Raw genomic sequence first — 22,259 nt, forward strand, 5'->3', positions numbered from 1 at the left:
TTCTTGCCTTCATCAAATGTCATCCTAAATTCAATATATCTTTCATCTGACTGCTAGTCAGTAGATTCTAGGGATCATAGTATCCAGTTAATGCAATATTGAACAATGTACCATCGATTTAATGGCTCATTAAACAGCAATAAACATTATCACAATTTTAAATGGAAACTAATCCAAGTAATCTGAGAGAATGAGCAGGGCACCAGGTTCTCAAAGGCTGCATGCAGAGATCTGTACCTGTTAGATACGAACTTCAAAATCAGCAAGATTCGATAACAAAAATACTAACATCGCAGAAGAAACACAGACATGTAAATTGACAAGGTATAAATGAATGGAAATTGAAAGTTGGTGATAAGACTGATATTCAAATTTGGAACATTCATTTGAATCAGGTGACCGGTAGAACACAAATTCCGTTAGTTTAGAATTGATGCATACTATCAACCTCGAACACAGATATTTAAGAGATATATTAATCCCGCAGTCAGTCAGTACCATGAGCCAGTGTAATTTAAACGGTTCACCTACTGGTTCCACAAACTCAAACATCTTTCGTTCTTGCACTTCATGCACTCTGAATACATATTCCAGTGACACTTCATAGAAATGCTGTCGGACGACATCAACCTGACTATCCGCCTGCAAGTGAAAGCAAAAATCTTTGTAGAAACCAAAGTCAACATTATAACTTAATATAGAACAGAAACCAACAGATCTGCAGTTAACAATCTCAAAGCAGAATCATTTTGAGGCCAAAGACTTGATTCCAAATGAGAAATCACCCCATTACCCAAGAAGCAGGGGGAATGAAAGAAACCAGATGACTACCGACCTGTGATTTATTAATTATAAAGGACTTGCATGGCTTCATCATAAATTACAGTGACACGACAATTAGACAAGTCTGAACTGATTGTCAGTTTGAATTTTAGAGTGGTTATGCAGGTAAAACTAATCTAGTTTAAATTGTTGAATCAATTTCTCCAACTGTAGCTAAAAAAGCATCTATGGATATTGCCTAATTGTACCTCTGGAAGGCATTTGAAATACTGGCATTAAAAAAAAATTATTAGCAAACTGGAAGAGGATGGGACAGAAGAAATTCTAGGAATTGGTTCAGGATATAAGAAACCAAGTGTGCGTCATACAGGATTCTCCTGGGATCTATACTTTTCTTCCATAAGTACTGATAATCAAAAATGAAAAAATAAAGCTGTTTATCCATAATTATAGGTGACATTGAATTAACCAGATGGTAAGAGAAAGTTATAAAGGAACATAAACAAATTCAGAGAATTTTACAAAATTTTGGCAAATGGAATTCAATGTGATATTACTGGCTAACTGGGAACTCAAATGTGACAAATTGCAGCTTATAATAATAAATTTAAAAACAAGAATGAGACAGTGTCCTTTGGCATATGATCTTAATTATCGACAGTGTCACTTAATTCTGGTGTCCACAGCAATACTTATTCCTCAGTTGACATCACAAAATAGATTGTCATGTCATTATAACACTGAAGCTTGCAGTAGCTTACTGTGTGAAAACTGTTTCTATTATTTAATGCATTACAGGGACTTCATATCAGAAGCATTTCATTGCCTACAAGGCACTTTGAAAGATCTGACAGTCATGAAAGTTATTATATTAATATAAGCTTTCTCCCCCCCCACATATAAACTGCATATGCAGTTTATCTTTTTATTTGCATTTGTTGGGAAGAAACTTAAGATGAAATACTAAGTCAGTCTTTTGATTATTAAATACTTTACCTTATTAAAATTTGGTATCTAAGGAAATAAATACACACTTATCTGTATAGCACATAAAGTGTTTGCGACTAAAATTAGCGTACAGCAATGAAAGTGTCAACACAACCTTGTCTGGAAGTGATGATCAATGGAAATCACTGACCACTTTGTCAGATACAATATATTTTGATTTCCAAAAAAAATCTCCAATAGAAGCTGCAATAAAGAAATTGTTAATTTATCACATTAATGTAGAAGGAGCAAAATTATGAATAGCCACGGTGGAGCACAGCAGCCCATCACTCCTGTGCTTGCTGACTGACAATGGCTCGATGTTCTAGCAATGCCTTGAATGGAAAATTCTCTTATGTTGAAATCTCTCAAACAATGCAACAGACTCCAACTTCCCTCTCTGTAGCCTCCAAGAAATCGGAATTTCTCCAATTCTGACATCTCTAATTACTGGATGTGAGTTTCCTCGCTAAGTTGGAAGGTTAGTTTTCAGACATTTCATCACCCTTTTTTTATTTAAAAAAATATACTTTATTCATAAGATGTACAAAAAATAAAACATATTTATACACCTACCCAGTCATGCAAGCCGCTCCGGGTTACCCGGGGGTACGTACACCAACTAGAGAAAAAAAACAAAGCAAAGAAAATACCCCGGCAGTCGTCTCCCTGCACAGTCCCCGTTGGTCCCCTGACCAGTTGGGGAAGGCGTCAGCTGGGCCCAGTTACCAGATAGGGCCCTTGTTTCTATTCTGCACGAGGGGTTTCATACGGTGGTCTTTCCCCACCACGCCTTGGCGGCGGCTGCCCAAGCTTTAGCACATCCTTCAGCACGCCTTGGAGTGCGCGAGCCTGCAACACTCGGTCGGGGTCAGTTCTTTCAGCTGGCAGACCAGCAAGTTGCAGGCAGACAAAAAGAGCGTATTTCACCGCATTGATGGTCCTCCAGGCGCAGTTGATGTTGGTCTCTGTGCACGTCCCGGGAAACAGCCCATAGAGCACGGAGTCCCGTGTCACGAAGCTGCTCGGGACGCACCTCGACAAATACCACTGCAACCCCCCCAGACCTCCTGCGCATAGGCACACTCCAGAAGGAGGTGATCGACAGTCTCCTCCCCCCCGCAGCCACCTCGAGGGCAGTGTGCGGTGGCGCAGAGATTCTGGGCGTGCATAAAAGGATCTCACTGGCAGAGCCCCTCTCACCGCCAGCCAAGCAATGTCCTTGTGCTTGTTTGAAAGTTCTGGCGATGAGGCATTCTGCCAAACGACTTTGGGAGTCTGCGTGGGGAACCACACGACGGGATCCACCCTCTCCTTTTCCCAAAGGGTCTCGAGGATACTACATGCTGACCACTGCCTGACGGCCTTGTGGTCAAATGAGTTTCCCTTCAAACATTTCTCCACAAAGGACAGGTGGTAGGGGACGGTACAACTACTCGGAGCATTTCGCAGCAACGAGGCTAGGCCCATCCTGCGCAACACCGGGGACAGGTAGAACCTCAGTAAGTAGTGACACTTGGTGTTTGCGGACTAAGGATCTACACACAGCTTGATGCAGCCACACACAAAGTTAGCCATCAGGGTGAGGGTGGCGTTCGGTACGCCCTTTCCCCCCCATTTTCCAGGTCTTGGTACATGGTGTCCCTGCGGACCCGGTCCATCCTCGGCCCCCAAATGAAGTGGAAGATGGCCCGGGTGACCGCAGTGGCGCAGGTCCAGGGAATAGGCCAGGCCTGCGCCACACACAACAGTACTGAAAGCCCCTCGCACCTGACAACCAGGTTCTTACCAACGATGGAGAGGGACCGGAGCGTCCACCTGCACAGCTTCTGCTTCAGTTTGGTGATACGCTCCTCCCAAGTCTTAGTGCACGCCCCAGCTCCACCGAACCAAACACCCAGCACCTTCAGGTAGTCTGTCCTGACGGTGAAGGGGACGAAGGAGCAGTCGTCCCAGTTCCCGAAGAACATGGCCTCGCTCATACCCCTATTGACTTTGGCACCCGAGGCCAGTTCAAACTGGCCGCAGATGTCCAACAGCCTACTCACCGACCGACGATCGGTGCAGAAGACGTCGACGTCATTCATGTACAGGGAGGTCTTGACCTGAAGGCCTCCGCTGCCTGGGATAGTCACGCCCTTCAGGCTCACGTCCTTCCTGATGGATGCGGTGAAGGGCTCCACACAGCACACAAACAAGGCAGGAGACAGCGGGCAGCCCTGCCTGACTCCAGATCTGACAGGAAAACTGTCCGATTCCACCCATTGATCGAGACTGCGCTAACAATGTTGGCGTAGAGCAGCCGGGTCCAATTGCAGATGCCCTCCCCGAACACCAATTTGGAGAGGACGTCCCTCATGTAAGAATGAGACACCCTGTCGAAGGCCTTCTCCTGGTCCAGGCTGACGAGGCAGGTGTCCACCCGCCTGTCCTGCACGTAGGCAATCGTATCCCTGATGAGCGCGAGGCACTCAGCGATCTTCCTGCCTGGCACTGCACAGGTTTGGTCAGGGTGAATCACCGACTCCAGGACAGACCTGACCCGGTTGGCTATGGCCTTGGCCAGGATTTTGTAGTCCACGTTCAATAATGAAATGGGATGCCAATTCTTAATTTCTTCCCTCTCCCCCTTCCTCTTGTAAATGAGGGTGATGTTGCCCGTCCTCATGGACTTGCACATTTCCCCTGCCCGAAGCACACTATCGTACTCCTCCAGCAGGTCTTGGCCGACCAGGTCCCACAGAGTGGAATACAGCTCGCCCGGTAAGCCGTCGCTCCCGGGAGTCTTATTCCTCTCCAAGGACTTGAGGGCTCTGGTCAGCTCATTCAGGGATATCGGCCAGTCGAGCCACTCCCTCATGCCGTCATCAAAGACCTCAGTGATAGATGACAGGAACGACTCGGAGGCAGTGCTGTCCGTGGGCTTCGCGTTCTTCAGTCCAACATGGAAGGATCTGCTGATCCTCAAAATGTCGGGCCGAGACGACGTCACCGAGCCGTCGTCCTCCTTCAGCCGGCTAAGCACAGAGCTGTCTCTGTGCACCTTCTGAAAGAAGAAACGCGAGCACGTCTCGTCCTGCTCCATGGAGCGGACCCTGGACCGGAAGAGTATCCTGGAGGCATCCGCAGCGAAGAGCGAGGCTTGCTGGCCCCTCATCTCGCGGACGTCCTCTGTGACATCGACCCCCATCAACTGCAGAAGGAGCAGATTCTGCACCCTTTTCTGGAGTTGCGGCAGCTTTCCCTGCCTCTCTCTCGCCTTCTGAACACCCTTGAGGACAAAGAACCTCTTTATGTTCACCTTCACCATCTCCCACCAGTCGCCCGGAGACTCAAAGAGGGGTTTCACGGTTCCCCAACCAGCGTACTCCCTCTTTAGGTCCTCGATGTTCTCTGGGGTCAACAGTCGTGTTGAGCTTCCACGTCCCCTTGCCGGCCTGCTGGTCATCCTCTAAGTGACACTCGGCCAATAGGAGGCAGTGGCCAGAGAAGAACACCGGCTCGACACTGGTGGACCTGACCGAGAACGTCCGTGACACAAACAGGAAGTCTATCCTTGAGCGGATAGACCCATCTGGCCGCGACCAGGTGTACCTCCGCTGCGCGTCGTCCGCAGGGGTGCTGAAAACATCGAGCAGCTTGGCGTCCTTCACCGTGCCCATCAGGAATCTGGACGTGACGTACAGTTGACTCCCCCCACCTGCTGTCCCCACGCCGGATCTTCCATCTGCATCGATGATGCAGTTGAAGTCTTCGCCTAGGATGACCGGCCTGGACGTAGCCAGCAGGGGTGGAAGCCGTTGCAGCACAGCCAACCGCTCACTCCGTACCGCTGGGGCGTACACGTCAATCAGCCTCAGGGGGGCATTCCTGTAGGTCACATCAACCATTAGGAGGCACCCCACCCCCGACCACCTCCTGAACTTGAGAGTTGGTGAAGTTGCGCCCCCGCAGCAGAACAGCCAGGCCCGAGGAGCAACAGTCGTTACCTCCCCGACTAGATCGAAGGCCCACAGGTCCAGGCGCCCGACCATTTCCCGTACCTGCTGAGGTGCGGTATCCCGCACTCCTGCGGAAACAGGCGGTCTGCCTCGACGGCGGTCAGGTAGGCCAACGTGGACACACATCTTGCGGTGGACTTGATGCTGCGCACATTAATGCTCGCAACCCGTACCCCCATTCTGGGCAGTGACCGCAGTACCCTCCCCAAGTCCAAGGTCCAGCCCCTCCATCTGTCCCTTCGTGCCCATTGCCCGGGCTAACTGCTGGGCGCTCTCCGGGCTCAGGAAGCCGTCTGTGCTGCCTTCCAGGGGGCATCCCCCCGTCGGGGGTACAGAGGCAGGACATTCCGGCTCTGTGTCAGGCTGGGGACATGGTGTTTCTTCCTGCCCGCCTGAAAGTTCTGGGGGGCCCTCCAGGGTCCCAGCGGCACGTGACTGGGTGTCGGAGGGAGCCTCAGGATGCCTCCTGTCACCTGGAAGCGGACTGCTGCTTTCCTTCTCCCTTGAGATCTTTAGCTTCTGCTTTGGGCGGGCCTCCTCCAGATCTCCCTCGTCAGAGGAGCTGTTATAGCCCCGCTGTAGCTGCCTCTTCCCGCCTGATGGTTGCAGTGCCTGGGCCCGCCAGCGCGCCTTCCTCCTCGCTTTCTGGACCGTCGTCCACTCCCCTGGGTCACCTGTCACCTCCTCCATCGACTCCGGGTTGTTGGGGGGGGGGGGGGGGCGAGCGGAGCCTGCAGGGGCGCTTTGCTAACCTCGGGTCCATCCTGCAGGGCTGGGCCCTCCTGCACATTAGGGGGGTCCTCGCAGGGCTCTGGTGTCTTGCTCTCCTCCGGGAGGGCTTGTCCCGCATTGCCCCTGCCGGCAACCTGGGCGTAGGTGGTCCTCTGCTGCGGGCATACCCTCTCGAGGTGGCCCGCTTCCCTGCAAAGGTTGCAGCTTTTTTCTGTTGGGTAATCCTTTGCAAGGTGTCCCTCCTCCCTGCAGATGGTGGCTTTGCAGTCGGTGCCACGTGACCTGACCTACCACAGGCATGGCAGACTTTAGGTTGCCCTGCATAGGTCAGGTAGCCCTTGCTCCCGCCGATCGCGAAGCTGGACGGTGGGTGTACAATGTTCCCATCCGAGCCCGTCCTCAGCGTCACCTTGACCTGCCTCTTACTGGTCCAGATGCCAAAGGGGTCCACGATGTTGGTAAGGTCCCCTTCCACCGTCACATACCTGCCAAGGAACATCAGGACATCAACTGCTGGCACATGTGGGTTGTACATGTGTACAGTCACCATACAGCTCCTCTGCACCGGCATCACGAACAGCGGTCAATACAAAGAGGGGGCCCTCACCTCCTTTCTCCTTGAAAACCTCCAGGAAGCGCTCGCAAAGCTGGGCATTCCTGAAGGTTACATCGTAGAAACCTTCTCCAGGGAAATCCTGCAGGCAGTAAATGTCCACAGCAGCGAACCCACAACAGACCAACAGGGCCCTCTTCACAAAGAAGGTGCGGTCCACAGGTTCACCTTCATCCACAGAAAAACAGATGGCGTTCCGGACCCCCTCACCCAGGGCACGAGCACTCGCCGCAGCCATCGTTGCAGGTTGGCTGCTCCCCTGAACCAGTGTGAGGCCAAAGTCAGCATTAAGATCCACCAGTTGCAAGGGTGCACAGCCAACCCGACATCTTCCTTCCACCTCCAACACAGTCACACTCTCCTCTTCTCGGTCCACAAAAGAGTGGGTCTTTATTTTGTTCCGGATGTAAGCTGGTTCACTGAGCTGGAAGGTTTGTTCCCAGACATTCCGTCACAATTCTAGGTAACATTATCAGTGAGCCTCTAGTGAAGCACTGGTGTTATGTCCCGCTTTCTATTTATCTGTTTAGGTTTCCTTGGGTTGGTGGTGTCATTTCCTGCGTTGCTGATGTCACTTCCTGTTCTTTTTCTCAGTGGATGGTAGATTGATTTGGAGCCAATGTGTTTGTTGATGGCGTTCCAGTTGGAATGCCATGCCTCTAGGAATTCCAACCGGAACGCCATCAACAAACACATTGGCTCCAAATCAATCTACCATCCTCTGAGAAAAAGAACAGGAAGTGACATCACCAACACAGGAAATGACATCACCAACCCAAGGAAACCTAAACAGATAAATAGAAAGCGGGACATAACACCAGCGCTTTGTTGGAGGCTCACTGTTGATGTTACCTAGAATGGTGACTGATTATCTGGGAACAAACCTTCCAGCTCAGTGAACCAGCTTATACCCGGAACAAAATAAAGACCCACTCTTCTGTGGACCGAGAGGAGGAGAGCGCGACTGTGTTGGAGGTGGAAGGAAGACGTCGGGTTGGCTGTGCGCCCTTGCGACTGGTGGATCTTAATGCTGGCTTTGGCCTAACGCTGGTTCAGGGGAGCAGCCAACCCGCAACGATGGCTGCGGCAAGTGCTCGTGCCCCAGGTCAGGGGGTCTGGAACACCATCTGTGTATCCGTGAAGAAGGTGGATGAAGGTGAACCTGTGGACCGCACCTTCTTCGTGAAGAGGGTCCTGTTGGACTGTTGTGGGTTCGCTGCTGCGGACATTTACTGCCTGCAGGATTTCCCTGGAGGAGGTTTTTATGATGTGACCTTCAGGAGTGCCAAGCTTTGTGAGCACTTCCTGGAGGTTTTCAAGGAGAAAGGAGGTGAGGGCCCCCTCTCTGTATTGACCGCTGTCCCGCTGTTTGTGATGTCGGTGCAGAGGAGCCGAATGGTGACTGTACACATGTACAACCCGCACGTGCCAGCAGTTGATGTCCTGACCTTCCTTGGAAGGTACGTGAAGGTGGAAGGGAACCTAACTGACATCATGGACCCCTTTGGCATCTGGACCAGTAAGAGGCAGGTCAAGGCGACGCTGACGATGGGCGCGGATGGGAACATCGTACACCCACCATCCAGCTTCGCGATCGGCGGGGGCAAGGGCTACCTGACCTATGCAGGGCAACCTAAAGTCTGCCATGCCTGTGGTAGGTCAGGTCACGTGGCGGCCGACTGCAAAGCCACCATCTGCAGGGAGGAGGGACACCTTGCAAAGGATTGCCCACAAGGGAAAAGCTGCAAACTTGCGGGGAAGCGGGCCACCTCTATACGGCATGCCCGCAGCAGAGGACCACCTATGCCCAGGTCATCGGCAGGGGCAATGCGGGGCCAACACCACCCCCCCCCCCCCCACCGCCGGAGGACAGGAAGGCACCAGGGCCCCGCACTAATGTGCAGGAGGGCCAGGTCGTGCAGGAGGGCCCAGCCCCGTAGGATGGGCCCAAGGCCAGCAAAGCGACCCTGCTGCCCCCCCCCCCCACCCCCCCCCCCCCCCCCCCCCCCCCCCCCCCGCAACCCAGAGTCAACGGAGGCGGCGACAGGCGACCCGGGGAGTGGACGACGGTCCAGAAAGCGAAGAGGAAGGTGCGTCAGCGGGCCCAGGAACCGCAACCATCAGGCGGGAAAAGGCAACTACAGGGGGGCTATAAGAGCTCCTCTGACGAGGGGGATTCAGAAAGGGCCTGCCCGAAGCAGAAGTTAAAGATCTCAAGGGAGAAGGAAAGCAGCACCACAATTCCAGGTGACAGCAGGCGTCCTGAGGCTACCTCCGACACCCAGTCACGTGCCGCTGGGCCCCTGACCCAGAGCCGGACTCCCCTGCCTCTGTACTCCCGACGGGGGGATGCCACCCAGAAGGCAGCACAGACAGTTTCCTGAGCCCGGAGAGCGTCCAGCAGTTAGCCCGAGCAATGGGCATGAAGGGACAGATAGAGGGGCTGGGCCTTGCACTTGGGGAGGGTACTGCGGTCACTGCCCAGAATGGGGGTACGAGTTGCGAGCATTAATGTGCACAGCGTCAAGTCCACCGCAAGATGTGTGTCCACGTTGGCCTACCTGTCCACCGTCAGGGCGGACCTCCTGTTTTTGCAGGAGTGTGGGATACCGCACCTCGGCAGGTACGGGAAATGGTCGGGCGCCTGGATCTGTGGGCCTTCGATCTGGTCTGGGGGTAACGACTGTCGCTCCTCGGGCCTGGCTATTCTGCTGCGGGGCGCAACTTCACCATCTCTCAAGTTCAGGAAGTGGTGGGGCGGGGGGGGGTGGGGGTGCCTTCTATTGGCTGACGTCACCTACAGGAACGCTCCCCTGAGGCTGATCGACGTGTACGCCCCAGCGGTACGGAGTGAGCGGTTGGCCGTCCTGCAGCGGCTTCCACCCCTGCTGGCTACGTCAAGGCCGGTCATCCTAGGCGGAGACTTCAACTGCATCATCGATGCAGATGGAAGATCCGGCGTGGGGACAGCAGGTGGGGGGAGTCAACTGTACGTCACGTCCAGATTCCTGATGGGCACGGTGAAGGACGCCAAGCTGCTCTACATCTTCAGCACCCCCGCAGACGGAGCGCAGTGGAGATACACCTGGCCACGGCCAGATGGGTCTATTCGCTCAAGGATAGACTTCCTGTTTGTGTCACGGACGTTCTCGGTCAGGTCCACCGGTGTCAAGCCGGTGTTCTTCTCTGGCCACTGCCTCCTGTTGGCCGACTGTCACTTAGAGGACGACCAGCAGGCCAGCAAGGGGACGTGGAAGCTCAACACGACTCTGTTCACCCCAGAGAACATCGAGGGCCTTAAGAGGGAGTACGCTGGTTGGAGAACCGTGAAACCCCTCTTTGAGTCTCCAGGTGACTGGTGGGAGACGGTGAAGGAGAACATAAAGAGGTTCTTTGTCCTCAAGGGTGTTCGGAAGACGAGACAGAGGCAGGGACAGCTGTCGCGACTCCAGAAAAGGGTGCAGAACCTGCTCCTTCTGCAGTTGATGGGGTCAATGTCATGGAGGACCTCAGCGAGGTGAGGGGCCAGCAAGCCTCGCTCTTCGCTGCGGATGCCTCCAGGATAATCTTCTGGTCCAGGGTCCGCTCCGTGGAGCAGGACAAGACGTGCTCACGTTTCTTCTTTCAGAAGGTGTACAAAGACAGCTCTGTGTTTAGCCGGCTGAAGGAGGACGACGGCTCGGTGACGTCGTCTCGGCCCGACATTTTGAGGATCAGCAGATCCTTCTACGCCGGACTGTACGACGCGAAGCCCACGGACAGCACTGCCTCCGAGTCGTTCCTGTCGTCTATCACTGAGGTCTTAGACGATGGCACGAGGGAGTGGCTCGACCGGCCGATATCCCTGAATGAGCTGACCAGAGCCCTCAAGTCCGTGGAGAGGAATAAGACTCCCGGGAGCAACGGCTTACCAGGCGAGCTGTATTCCACTCTGTGGGACCTGGTCAGCCAGGACCTGCTGGAGGAGTACGATAATGTGCAAGTCCATGAGGACAGGCAACATCACCCTCATTTACAAGAGGAGGGGGGAGAGGGAAGAAATTCAGAATTGGCATCCCATTTCACTATTGAACGTGGACTACAAAATCCTGGCCAAGGTCATAGCCAACCGGGTCAGGTCTGTCCTGGAGTCAGTGATTCACCCTGACCAAACCTGTGCTGTGCCGGGCAGGAAGATCGCTGAGAGCCTGGTGCTCATCAGGGATACGATCACCTACGTGCACGACAGGCGCGTGGACATCTGCCTTGTCAGCCTGGACCAGGAGAAGGCCTTCGACAGGGTCTCTCATTCTTACATGAGGGGCGTCCTCTCCAAATTGGGGTTCGGGGAGGACATCCGCAAATGGATCCGGCTGCTCTACACCAACATTGTTCGCGCAGTCTCGATCAACAGGTGGGAATCGGACAGTTTTCCCGTCAGATCTGGAGTCAGGCAGGGCTGCCCGCTCTCCCCTGCCTTGTGTGCTGTGTGGAGCCCTTTGCCGCATCCATCAGGAAGGACGTGAGCCTGAAGGGCGTGACTATCCCAGGCAGCGGAGGCCTTCAGGTCAAGACCTCCCTGTACATGAATGACATCGACGTCTTCTGCACCGATCGTCGGTCGGTGAGTAGGCTGTTGGACATCTGCGGCCAGTTTGAACTGGCCTCGGGTGCCAAAGTCAATAGGGATATGAGCGAGGCCATGTTCTTCGGGAACTGGGACGACTGCTCCTTCGTCCCCTTCACCGTCAGGACAGACTACCTGAAGGTGCTGGGTGTTTGGTTCGGTGGAGCTGGGGCGTGCACTAAGACTTGGGAGGAGCGTATCACCAAACTGAAGCAGAAGCTGGGCAGGTGGACGCTCCGGTCCCTCTCCATCGTTGGTAAGAACCTGGTTGTCAGGTGCGAGGGGCTTTCGGTACTGTTGTATGTGGCGCAGGCCTGGCCTATTCCCTGGACCTGCGCCGCTGCGGTCACCCAGGCCATCTTCCACTTCATTTGGGGGTTGAGGATGGACAGGGTCCGCAGGGACACCATATACAAAGACCTGGAAAATGGGGGGAAAAGGGCGTACAGAACACCACTCTCTCGCCCTGATGGCTACCTTCGTGTGTGGCTGCATCAAGCTGTGCACAGATCCTCAGTACGCAAACACCAAGTGTCACTACTTACTGAGGTTCTACCTGTCCCCGGTGTTGCGCAGGATGGGCCTCGCCTCGTTGCTGCGAAATGCTCTGAGTAGTTGTACCGTCCCGTACCACCTGTCCTTCGCGGAGAAATGTTTGAAGGGAAACACCTTTGACCACAAGGCCGTCAGGCAGTGGTCAGCACGTAGTATCCTCGAAACCCTTTGGGAAAAGGAGAGGGTGGATCCCGTCATGTGGTTCCCCACGCAGACTCCCAAAGTCGTTTGGCAGAATGCCTCATCGCCAGAACTTTCAAACAAGCACAAGGACATTGCTTGGCTGGCGGTGAGAGGGGCTCTGCCAGTGAGATCCTTTATGCACGCCCAGAATCTCTGCGCCACCGCACACTGCCCTCGAGGTGGCTGCGGGGAGGAGGAGACTGTCGATCACCTCCTTCTGGAGTGTGCCTATGCGCAGGAGGTCCGGAGGGGGATGCAGTGGTATTTGTCGAAGTTCGTCCCGAGCAGCTCCGTGACACGGGACTCCGTGGTCTACGGGCTGTTTCCCGGGACGCACGCCGAGACCAACATCAGCTGCGCCTGGAGGACCATCAATGCGGTGAAAGGCGCTCTTTGGTCTGCCCGCAACTTGCTGGTCTGCCAGCTGAAAGAACTGACCCCGACCGAGTGTTGCAGGCTGGCGCACTCCAAGGTCCAGGACTACGTGCTGAGGGACGCCCTAAAGCTTGGGGCAGCCGCTGTCAAGGTGCGGTGGGGAAAGACCACCGTATGCATGCCCTCGTCCAGAATAGGAAAGAAGGGCCCTATCTGGTAATTGGGCCCAGCTGGCGCCTTCCCCAACTGGTCAGGGGGCCAACGGGGACTGTGCGGGGAGACGACTGCCGGGGTATTTTCTTTGGCTTTGTCTTTTTTTCTTCTTTGTTTTGTTTTTTTTTCCTTTCAGTTGGTGTACGTACCGCCTGGGTAAGCCAGAGTGGCTTGTATGACTGGGTAGGTGTCTCAATATGTTTTATTTTTTGTACATCTTATGAATAAAGTATATTTTTTCAAATAAAATGAAAGGTGACAAAATGTCTGAAAACTAACCTTCCAGCTCAGCGCGCAGACTCACATCCAGAAACTCAACCTGAGCTCCAACTTTTCTCAAAACTCGCTATCTCTCAATGCCTTCACTCAACCATGCTCACAACTGCTCAGGCATGAGTTTTGAAATTTCATCCTCAAACCTCTCCAGTTCTCTAGTTTCGTGTCATCCAACAGGTTCCTTAAAATTTACCTCCGATTAATATCTATTCTAATATAATGCTTTCTTGTCAAGTCTTGATTTGGAACATTCCTGTGCAGTGCCTGAGGATGTTAACAGTATGGTTCAGTTGTTGTTGCACTGCAAAGGTGACTGCTTTTCATCTTTAAATCACTGTACAGATGAAGATATTCAGGCAGCACTCCACAAGTACACTATTGGCATGAAGATTAGCATCATCAAAATAGGTTTGGGGATGGTAGCACGAGGAGCTTTAACAACCTCCTATGTGGAGTCTTAGACTTAGAGCTCTGCAGCATGGCCCATCAAGTCTGTATTGGTCAAAACTCACCATCTAATTATTCTAATCCCATTTTTCAGCATTTTTACATTTTAAACAAAATGAAGGTTTCTGCTTCAACCACCCTTGGAGGCAGTGAGTTCCAGGTTCCCACTACCCTTCAGGTTGGGGGGGCGGCGGGGGGGGTGGAGTTTCCCCAGATCCTCTCGAAACTTCCCGGCCTTTATCTGAAATTTAAGCTCCCTGGTCATTGATCCCTCTGCCAAATAGAAAAGTTTCTTCCTGTCTACCCTATCCATGTCCTTCAATTTTTTACATCTCAATCATATATCCCCTTCACTTTCACTCTCCTCTGATCCAAGGAAAACAATTCTAATCTAGACAATCTCTCTTCATAACTGAATCTTGCCAACCCAGGCAATCCTGATGAATCTTTCCTGCACCCTCTCCAGAGCAATCACATCCCTCCTATAATGTGGATACTTGAACTGCACATAATACTCTATTGACCTAAACAACTTTTTATACAGTTCCAATGTAACCTCCCTGCTCTTAAACTAATGAAAACAAGAATTCTCTATGCCTTTTTAACCACTACCTACCTGTTCTGTGACTTTAAGAGACTGGATGACATGTACACCAAGGTCTCTCTGATCCTCAGGGTCCAACTGTTCACCATTTCTCCCCTTGCCTTTTTTGTCCTGCCCAAGTACATCACCTCACATTTAGACTGAACTCTATTTGCCACTGATCAGTTATTTATATTACAGAAACTTAAAACATAGGAACATAAGTAAATCATTTAATTCATCTAACCTACACCGCCATTCAATATAATCATGGTCGATCATCGAGCTCAATACCCTTATCCCATTCTCTCTTATTCCCTTGAGCTCTTTAGCCACAAAAGCTATATCTATCTTGTTCCTCAAAACACAAATGTTTTGGCTTCAACCACTTGCTCTAAGACCATAAGAAAAAGGAACAGGAAGCTGCCTTTTGACTCTTCAAGCCTGCTCCACCATTCAATAAGTTCACGGCTGATCTGACATTCCGTACAGCTACTTTCCTACCAATTCCCCTTAACTCCTGATTCCCCTCGTGATCAAACATTTGTCTCAGCTTTAAATAAATGTAAAAACTCTGCTCATACAGCTCTCTATTGCATGGAGATCCAAAAATTCTCAACCCTCTGATAGGAATTCCTCCTCATCGCAGTCTTAAATTTGCACCTCTTTATTCTGATACAATGCACTAGATTCTCCCACAAGGCGTAACATCTTCTCAGTATTTACCCTGCTAAGCCGCTTAAGCATACTGTATTTTTCAATGAGATCAGCCCAAGGTCTTCTATATTCTTGTCAGATGAATACCACCTGTTTAGCCTTTGCTCACAATGAAACCGCTCTGTACCAGGGATCATCTAAATGAACCTTCCCTGAACTGCCTCCAATGAAGTTAATAAAATGTGAGGCTGGATGAACACAGCAGGCCAAGCAGCATCTCAGGAGCACAAAAGCTGACGTTTCAGGCCTAGACCCTTCATCAGAGAGGGGGATGGGGAGAGGGAACTGGAATAAATAGGGAGAGAGGGGGAGGCGGACTGAAGATGGAGAGTAAAGAAGATAGGTGGAGAGAGTATAGGTGGGGAGGTAGGGAGGGGATAGGTCAGTCCAGGGAAGACGGACAGGTCAAGGAGGTGGGATGAGGTTAGTAGGTAGCTGGGGGTGCGGCTTGGGGTGGGAGGAAGGGATGGGAGAGAGGAAGAACCGGTTAGGGAGGCAGTGACAGGTTGGACTGGTTTTGGGATGCAGTGGGTGGGGGGGAAGAGCTGGGCTGGTTGTGTGGTGCAGTGGGGGGAGGGGACAAACTGGGCTGGTTTAGGGGTGCAGTAGGGGAAGGGGAGATTTTGAAACTGGTGAAGTCCACATTGATACCATATGGCTGCAGGGTTCCCAGGCGGAATATGAGTTGCTGTTCCTGCAACCTTCGGGTGGCATCATTGTGGCAGTGCCGGAGGCCCATGATGGACATGTCATCTAGAGAATGGGAGGGGGAGTGGAAATGGTTTGCGACTGGGAGGTGCAGTTGTTTGTTGCGAACTGAGCGGAGGTGTTCTGCAAAGCGGTCCCCAAGCCTCCGCTTGGTTTCCCCAATGCACCCTGCAGCCATATGGTATCAATGTGGACTTCACCAGTTTCAAAATCTCCCCTTCCCCTACTGCATCCCTAAACCAGCCCAGTTCGTCCCCTCCCCCCACTGCACCACACAACCAGCCCAGCTCTTCCCCCCCACCCACTGCATCCCAAAACCAGTCCAACCTGTCTCTGCCTCCCTAACCGGTTCTTCCTCTCACCCATCCCTTCCTCCCACCCCAAGCCGCACCCCCAGCTACCTACTAACCTCATCCCACCTCCTTGACCTGTCCGTCTTCCCTGGACTGACCTATCCCCTCCCTACCTCCCCACCTATCTTCTTTACTCTCCATCTTCGGTCCGCCTCCCCCTCTCTCCCTATTTATTCCAGTTCCCTCTCCCCATCCCCCTCTCTAATGAAGGGTCTAGGCCCGAAACGTCAGCTTTTGTGCTCCTGAGATGCTGCTTGGCCTGCTGTGTTCATCCAGCCTCACATTTTATTATCTTGGAATTCTCCAGCATCTGCAGTTCCCATTATCTCCAATGAAGTTACATCTTTTTTTAAATGAGGGGACCAAAACTGCTCACAGTACTCTAAATTCTGTCTCCAGTGCCTTGTGTAATTGCAATAAGACTTCTGTACTTTATACTCCAACCCCTTTGGAATAAGGGCTAACACTCCCGTAGCACAGTGGCACAGAGGTGAGCACTGCTGCCTCTCAGTGCCAGGAACTCAGGTTCGATTCCACTCGAGTGACTTTGTGTGTGGTGGAGCTTGCACATTCTCCCTGTGTCTGCATGGGTTTCTTCCGATGAGCTGGTTTCCCCGCTCCCCCCCCCACCCAAACAGTCCAAAGGCACACAGAGGTTAGGTGAACTGGCCATGCTAAATTGCCCATAGTATCTCAAGATTCCCATGCCGGGTGGGTGAATTGGCCATGGGATCTGCAGGGTTGCAGGGATGTGGGGGTGGTGGCAGTGGGTTCCAGGTGTGATGCTCTTCAGAAGGTTGGTGGGGACTCAATGGGCCAAATAGCCTGCTTCCACACTGTAGGAATTCTATGATTCCAGTAGTCTTCCTGATCATCTGCTGCATCTGTATGCTAGTTTTCTGTGTTTCATGCACAAGTACCCCCAAGTCCCTTTGTGTTGCAGCTTTCTGCAATGTTGAAACTGTAGCCATATCCACCGCTTCCTCTGGAAGTTCATTATACACATGATCCACTCTCTGCATAAAAAAAATGTCTCCTATGAATTTTTAAATCTTTCTCCTCTCACCTTAAAAATATGCCTCCAAGTCTTGAAATACCCCACCTTAGGGAAAAGACACCTACCATTCACCTTAGGTGTACCCCTGATTATTTTATAAATCTTTATAAAGTCACCTCTCAACCTCCTATATGTCAGTTAAAAAAATGTCCCAGCCTATTCAGATTCTCTTTGTAACTCAAACTCTCCATTCCTGATAACATCCTGGTAAATCTTTTCTGAACCCTCTCCAGCCTAATAATATCTTTCCTATAAAAAAGGGTGACTGGAACTGAACACAATACTCCAGATGAGACCTCACCACCATCCTATACAACCTCAACATAATGTCCCAACTCCTATCTTCAAGGTCTTAGCAATGAAGGCAAGCATGCTAAATGCCTCTTACCCAACTTATTTACATGGGATGCAAGCTTCAAACAATTACATACCTCAACCCCTAGGTCTCTCTGTTCTACAACACTGTCCAAGGCCCTAATTTTAATTGTATAAGTCTTGTCTTTGTTTGTTTTACCAAAATGTAATATCTCAGATTTATCCAAATTAAACTCCACTCAGAACATTAGAGCACAGTACAGGTCCTTCGGCCCTCAATGTTGCGCCGACCTGTGAAACCAAACTGAAGCCCAAATAACCTACACTATTCCATTATCATTCATGTGTTTATCCAATGGCCATTTAAATGCCCTTAAAACTTGGCAAGTCTACTACTGTTGCAGGCAGGGCATTCTACACCCTTACTAGTTGCTGAGTAAAGTACCTACCTCTGACATCTATCCTATATCCATCACCCCTCAATTTAAAGCTATGTCCTCTTGTGCTAGCCATCACCCTCTGAGGAAAAAGGCTCACTGACCACCCTATCTAATCCTCTGATCATCTTGTTTGTCATAAAGTCACCTATTAACCTTCTTCTCTCTAACAAAAACAGCCTCAAGTCCCTCAGCCTTTCCTCATAAGGCCTTCCCTCCATACCAGGCAACATCCTGGTAAATCTCCTCTGCACCCTTTCCAATGCTTCCACATCCTTCCCATACTGCGACGACCAGAACTGTACTTGGCACTCTTCAGCCTATTGACCCAATTGGTGAACATCTCTTTGTAATCATAGATAACTTTCTTCACTGATTACTAAAATACCAATCGTGGTGTCACCTCCAAACCTACTAACCATGCTTTCTGCATTCTTATCTAAATCGTTTATATAAATGACCATCAAATGTGGATCCAGAACCGATCCGTGTGAAACACCATTGGTCAAAGGTCTCCAGTTCAAGAAACAACCCTCCACCTTCACCTTCCTTCCTGTCATTAAGACAATTTTGTATCTAATCGGCAAGCTCATCCCAAATCCCACATGATCTAACTTTACTATTTAGTCTATCTTATGGAACTTGGTCAAAGGCTTTACTGAAGTCCAAGTAATCAATGTCTACCGCTCTACCCTTATCAATCTTCTTGGTTACTTCCTCAAAAAACTCAATCAAGTTTATGAAACATGATTTCCCACTCACAAAACCATGCTGACTATCCCTGATCATTCCCTGCCTCTCCAAATGCCAAGAAATCCTATCTTTCAGAATCATTCTCAACAACTTACCTACAAGCAAAGTCAGGCTTACAAGGTCTATAGTTCCCAGGCTTCTCCTTACATCCCTTCATAAACAAAAGGTACAGCATTAGCCACTCTCCAGTCAATTGGCACCTCACCGTAATTATAGATGATATAAATATTCTGCACTGGGCTCCACAATTTCCTCCCTAACCTCCAACAAAGTCTCTGAATGTACTCAATCAGGTCCTGGAGATTTGTCTACCTTTTATATTTTCTAACACATCCACCACATCTTTTGTAATATACTTCCCCAAGTCCTCAAGTATCCATTTTTCTCCACAGTAAAAAATGATGCAAAATATTCATTTAATATGTCTCCCATTTTCCGAAGTTCGACACAAAGATGACCTCTTTGATCTTTAAGGGGCCCTACTCTTTCCTTAGTTGTTCTCTTGCTATTATTGTACTTGTGGATCTCTTTGGATTATCCTTAGTCCTGTCAGAAGTTTTTAGGTTTCTGAGGTATCCCCTTTCATTCTTCTAAACTCCAGTGAATACGATCCTAACAAATACAATCTCTCTCCATATGTCAGTTCTACCATCCCAGGAATCAAGTTAATAAACCTTTGCCGCATTCCTTCAACACCAAGAACATTCTTTCTCAGATAAGGAGACCAAAATGGCGCACAATGTTACAGGTGCAGCCTCAACATTTTGCATTGTATAGTTTTATTTTATATTCATTTACTGGACGTAAGCATTGCTGGCCAGTCTAGTATTTATTGCTCATTGAGCAGTTGAGAATCAACCACATTGTTGTGGGCCCGGATTCACATGCAAGCGAGGTCAGATAAGGTTTGAAGATTTCCTTCCCAAAAGGACATTAGTGAACCCACTGTGTTTTCTGAAAATCAGCAACTGTTTTATGGTCATCACTTGACTCTCAATCCAAGATTTTTATTGAATTCAAATTCCACCATCTGCCATAGCAGGATTTGAACTCAGGGGCCCAGGACATCAGCTGGGCCTCTAGATTAATAGACTAGACTACTGATAATACCACTTAGCCTCTGCAGCATGAAATCCTTATTCCTGTACTTGTTTCCTTTTGCTATAAGGGCTAACATCCATTTGCCTTCTTTACTGCCTGCTGCACCTCTGCGTTTACTTTCAGTGACTGGTACACAGAAACACCCAGGCCTCTAAATGTGTAGATATTCAAATAATCATCTGTCTTCATGTTTTAGCTACCAAAGTTTATTATACTGCATCTGCCATTCTTTCGCCCTCTCACTCAGCTTGTCCAAATCATACTATAACATCTCTACATTTTGCTCTCAGCTAAGTTTTCCAACTATGCTTTGTGTCATGTGCAAATTTTGAGACATGGCATTTAGTTCCCTCATCTAAATCGTTAACATATTTTATAATTAGCTGATGTCTTATTCCTGCTGTACCTCATTAGTCACTGTCTGTTTATGTTCATGTAATCTAAGGCCATCCTCCTCACTATTTACCACCTGAACAATTTTTGTGTCATCTGTGAACTTACAGATCAGCAATCCTAAATTCAAGTCCAAATCATTTATGTATAACGGCAAGGACCCTAAATACTGATCCTTGCAGAATCCCACTGGACATAAGCTTCCTGTGACAAAAACACCTCTTCACCATCCTGCTTCCTAACTCATAGCCAATTCTGGATCCAATTTGCAAAATTTCTTTAGATCCCATAGGCTGAGATATCAGTCTCCAACGCAGGACCCTTTCAAAGGCCTTGCTGAAGTCCAAATAGACTACGTCAAATGCATTGTCCTTATCCACACACCAGCTTAACTCTTCGAAAACTTTAATCAAGTTGGTCAGACATGACCTCCCCCTAACAAAACTGGCTATTCTTGTTTAATTTCTGCCACTCTAAATGCAAATTAATTCTGTCCATCAGAGTTGGTTGCTACAGTTTCCCTGTCACAGATGTTAGACTGACTGGTCTGTAATTTCCTGGATAATCCCTTGCTCCCTTTTTGAATAGCAATACTGACTATCCTCCAATCAGCACCTGCCCTGTGACCAGACAGGCATTGAAAATTATTGCCAGTGCCCTTGCTATTCCTCCCTGGATTCCCTCAATGGCATGGAATACTTTTCTTTTGAGTTGGAGATGTGTCTACCTTTATGCCTGCCAGGCCACTCAGAACACCCTGTGTCTGTCTATGCTAATTTCTTCAAGTACATCATAGTCCTTCTCTTTGATTTCTATACCGACATCATCACACTCATTCATTAACTTGACACAAACTATTCACTTAGAATCTTCTTATATGTCCGCCGGCACCACGCATGAATTATCACTGTGGTCCTTTACGGGCCCTACTCCTTACTTGGCTATTCTTTAAACCTTAATGTACTTGCAAAATAACGTCAGACTTTCCTTTCTTTTATCTATTCTTTCTTGCCCCCTTCTTGCTCTTCAAATCCCCCCTTGCACATTCTGTACTTCTCTAGGGTTTCTTTTGTTTTGAGCCCTCAATATCTGCCATAAGATTCCCTTTTTCTCTTTATCCAATCCAGCATATCTCTTGATGTCCAGGGTTCACGAGTCTTGTTGGTCCCATCCTTTGTCTTTATTGGAAGATGTTGGCCTGTACTCTCCACATTCCCTTCTTGAATGTGTCACACTGCTCTGACACATATCTACCTAAAAGTTTCTGCTCGCAGTTTGTTCTGGCTGAATATTATTTTTATAAAAATCACTTTTCCCACTCTGATTTCAGGCCCATTCTTGTCCTTTGCCATAATAAAATTGAATGTTACAGAATACAATTGCGGTTTACAAAATGCTCCCCTACTGATACTTCAATCACTTGGCCCACTTCATTCCAGTATTAAGCTATGTACACAATGCAAGTTTGAGACTACTAAGCAGGAAAGAGAAATTGGTCAGGGGTTTCTTCCAAAACTGAATAAAGTGATGGGTATTTAGATACTTATAATTAAATACAGAACTAAGAAAAAACAAATCTTACCTTGTACAAGGCTTTGGTTTAGCTGTATTTAGAACAATGAGCCCATGGTGATAAGATTCCCTTCCCTCTCGTGGTAGGAGGTATTGACGAAGAGAAAAAAGCTCCAGGGTTGAGACACAATTTATACTTGTTTCAAAATCCCCACTATTTCAGGGCAAAATTTTGGAAACTAGAGCTTACTGCTCTGGACAAGCTTAGACTTTGATGGCATATGCTTAAGGCCTTTAAAATTATAAACATAATATATTCAAAGAATGGCCCAAGTCTTGAAAGAAATCCACTTTATTCTGTGATTTACTGATGTTCTGTATTAGTTAATGGCACACTTGCACATGATATTTACATGTTTGATCATGAACGGCGTAATATGAATTGTTTACTTGCATTACGGCAGTCCTACCAAGTACAGAATTATCCAATAATGTTGCAAGATTTATTAGATCAAGCACATCTAATTTCCAAATTTAAAAAATGGATAGAAGATAGTCA

The 22,259-nt window shown here is 49.4% G+C and overlaps 1 protein-coding gene across 9 annotated transcripts in view; it reads right to left on the reverse strand.

Moving 5' to 3' along the window:
* LOC125458177 (rho GTPase-activating protein 26-like) overlaps positions 1–22,259 on the reverse strand; it is a 203,893-nt gene that overhangs the window by 121,507 nt on the left and 60,127 nt on the right. For all 9 annotated transcript variants that reach the window (XM_059650653.1, XM_059650649.1, XM_059650654.1 and 6 more), the window contains exon 6: positions 532–642. In XM_059650653.1, coding sequence (XP_059506636.1) covers positions 532–642 — 111 coding nt within the window. The remainder of the gene's footprint in view (positions 1–531; positions 643–22,259) is intronic.

Source organism: Stegostoma tigrinum, chromosome 13 (genome assembly GCF_030684315.1).
Source record: "Stegostoma tigrinum isolate sSteTig4 chromosome 13, sSteTig4.hap1, whole genome shotgun sequence".
Taxonomy (NCBI): Eukaryota; Metazoa; Chordata; class Chondrichthyes; order Orectolobiformes; family Stegostomatidae; genus Stegostoma; species Stegostoma tigrinum.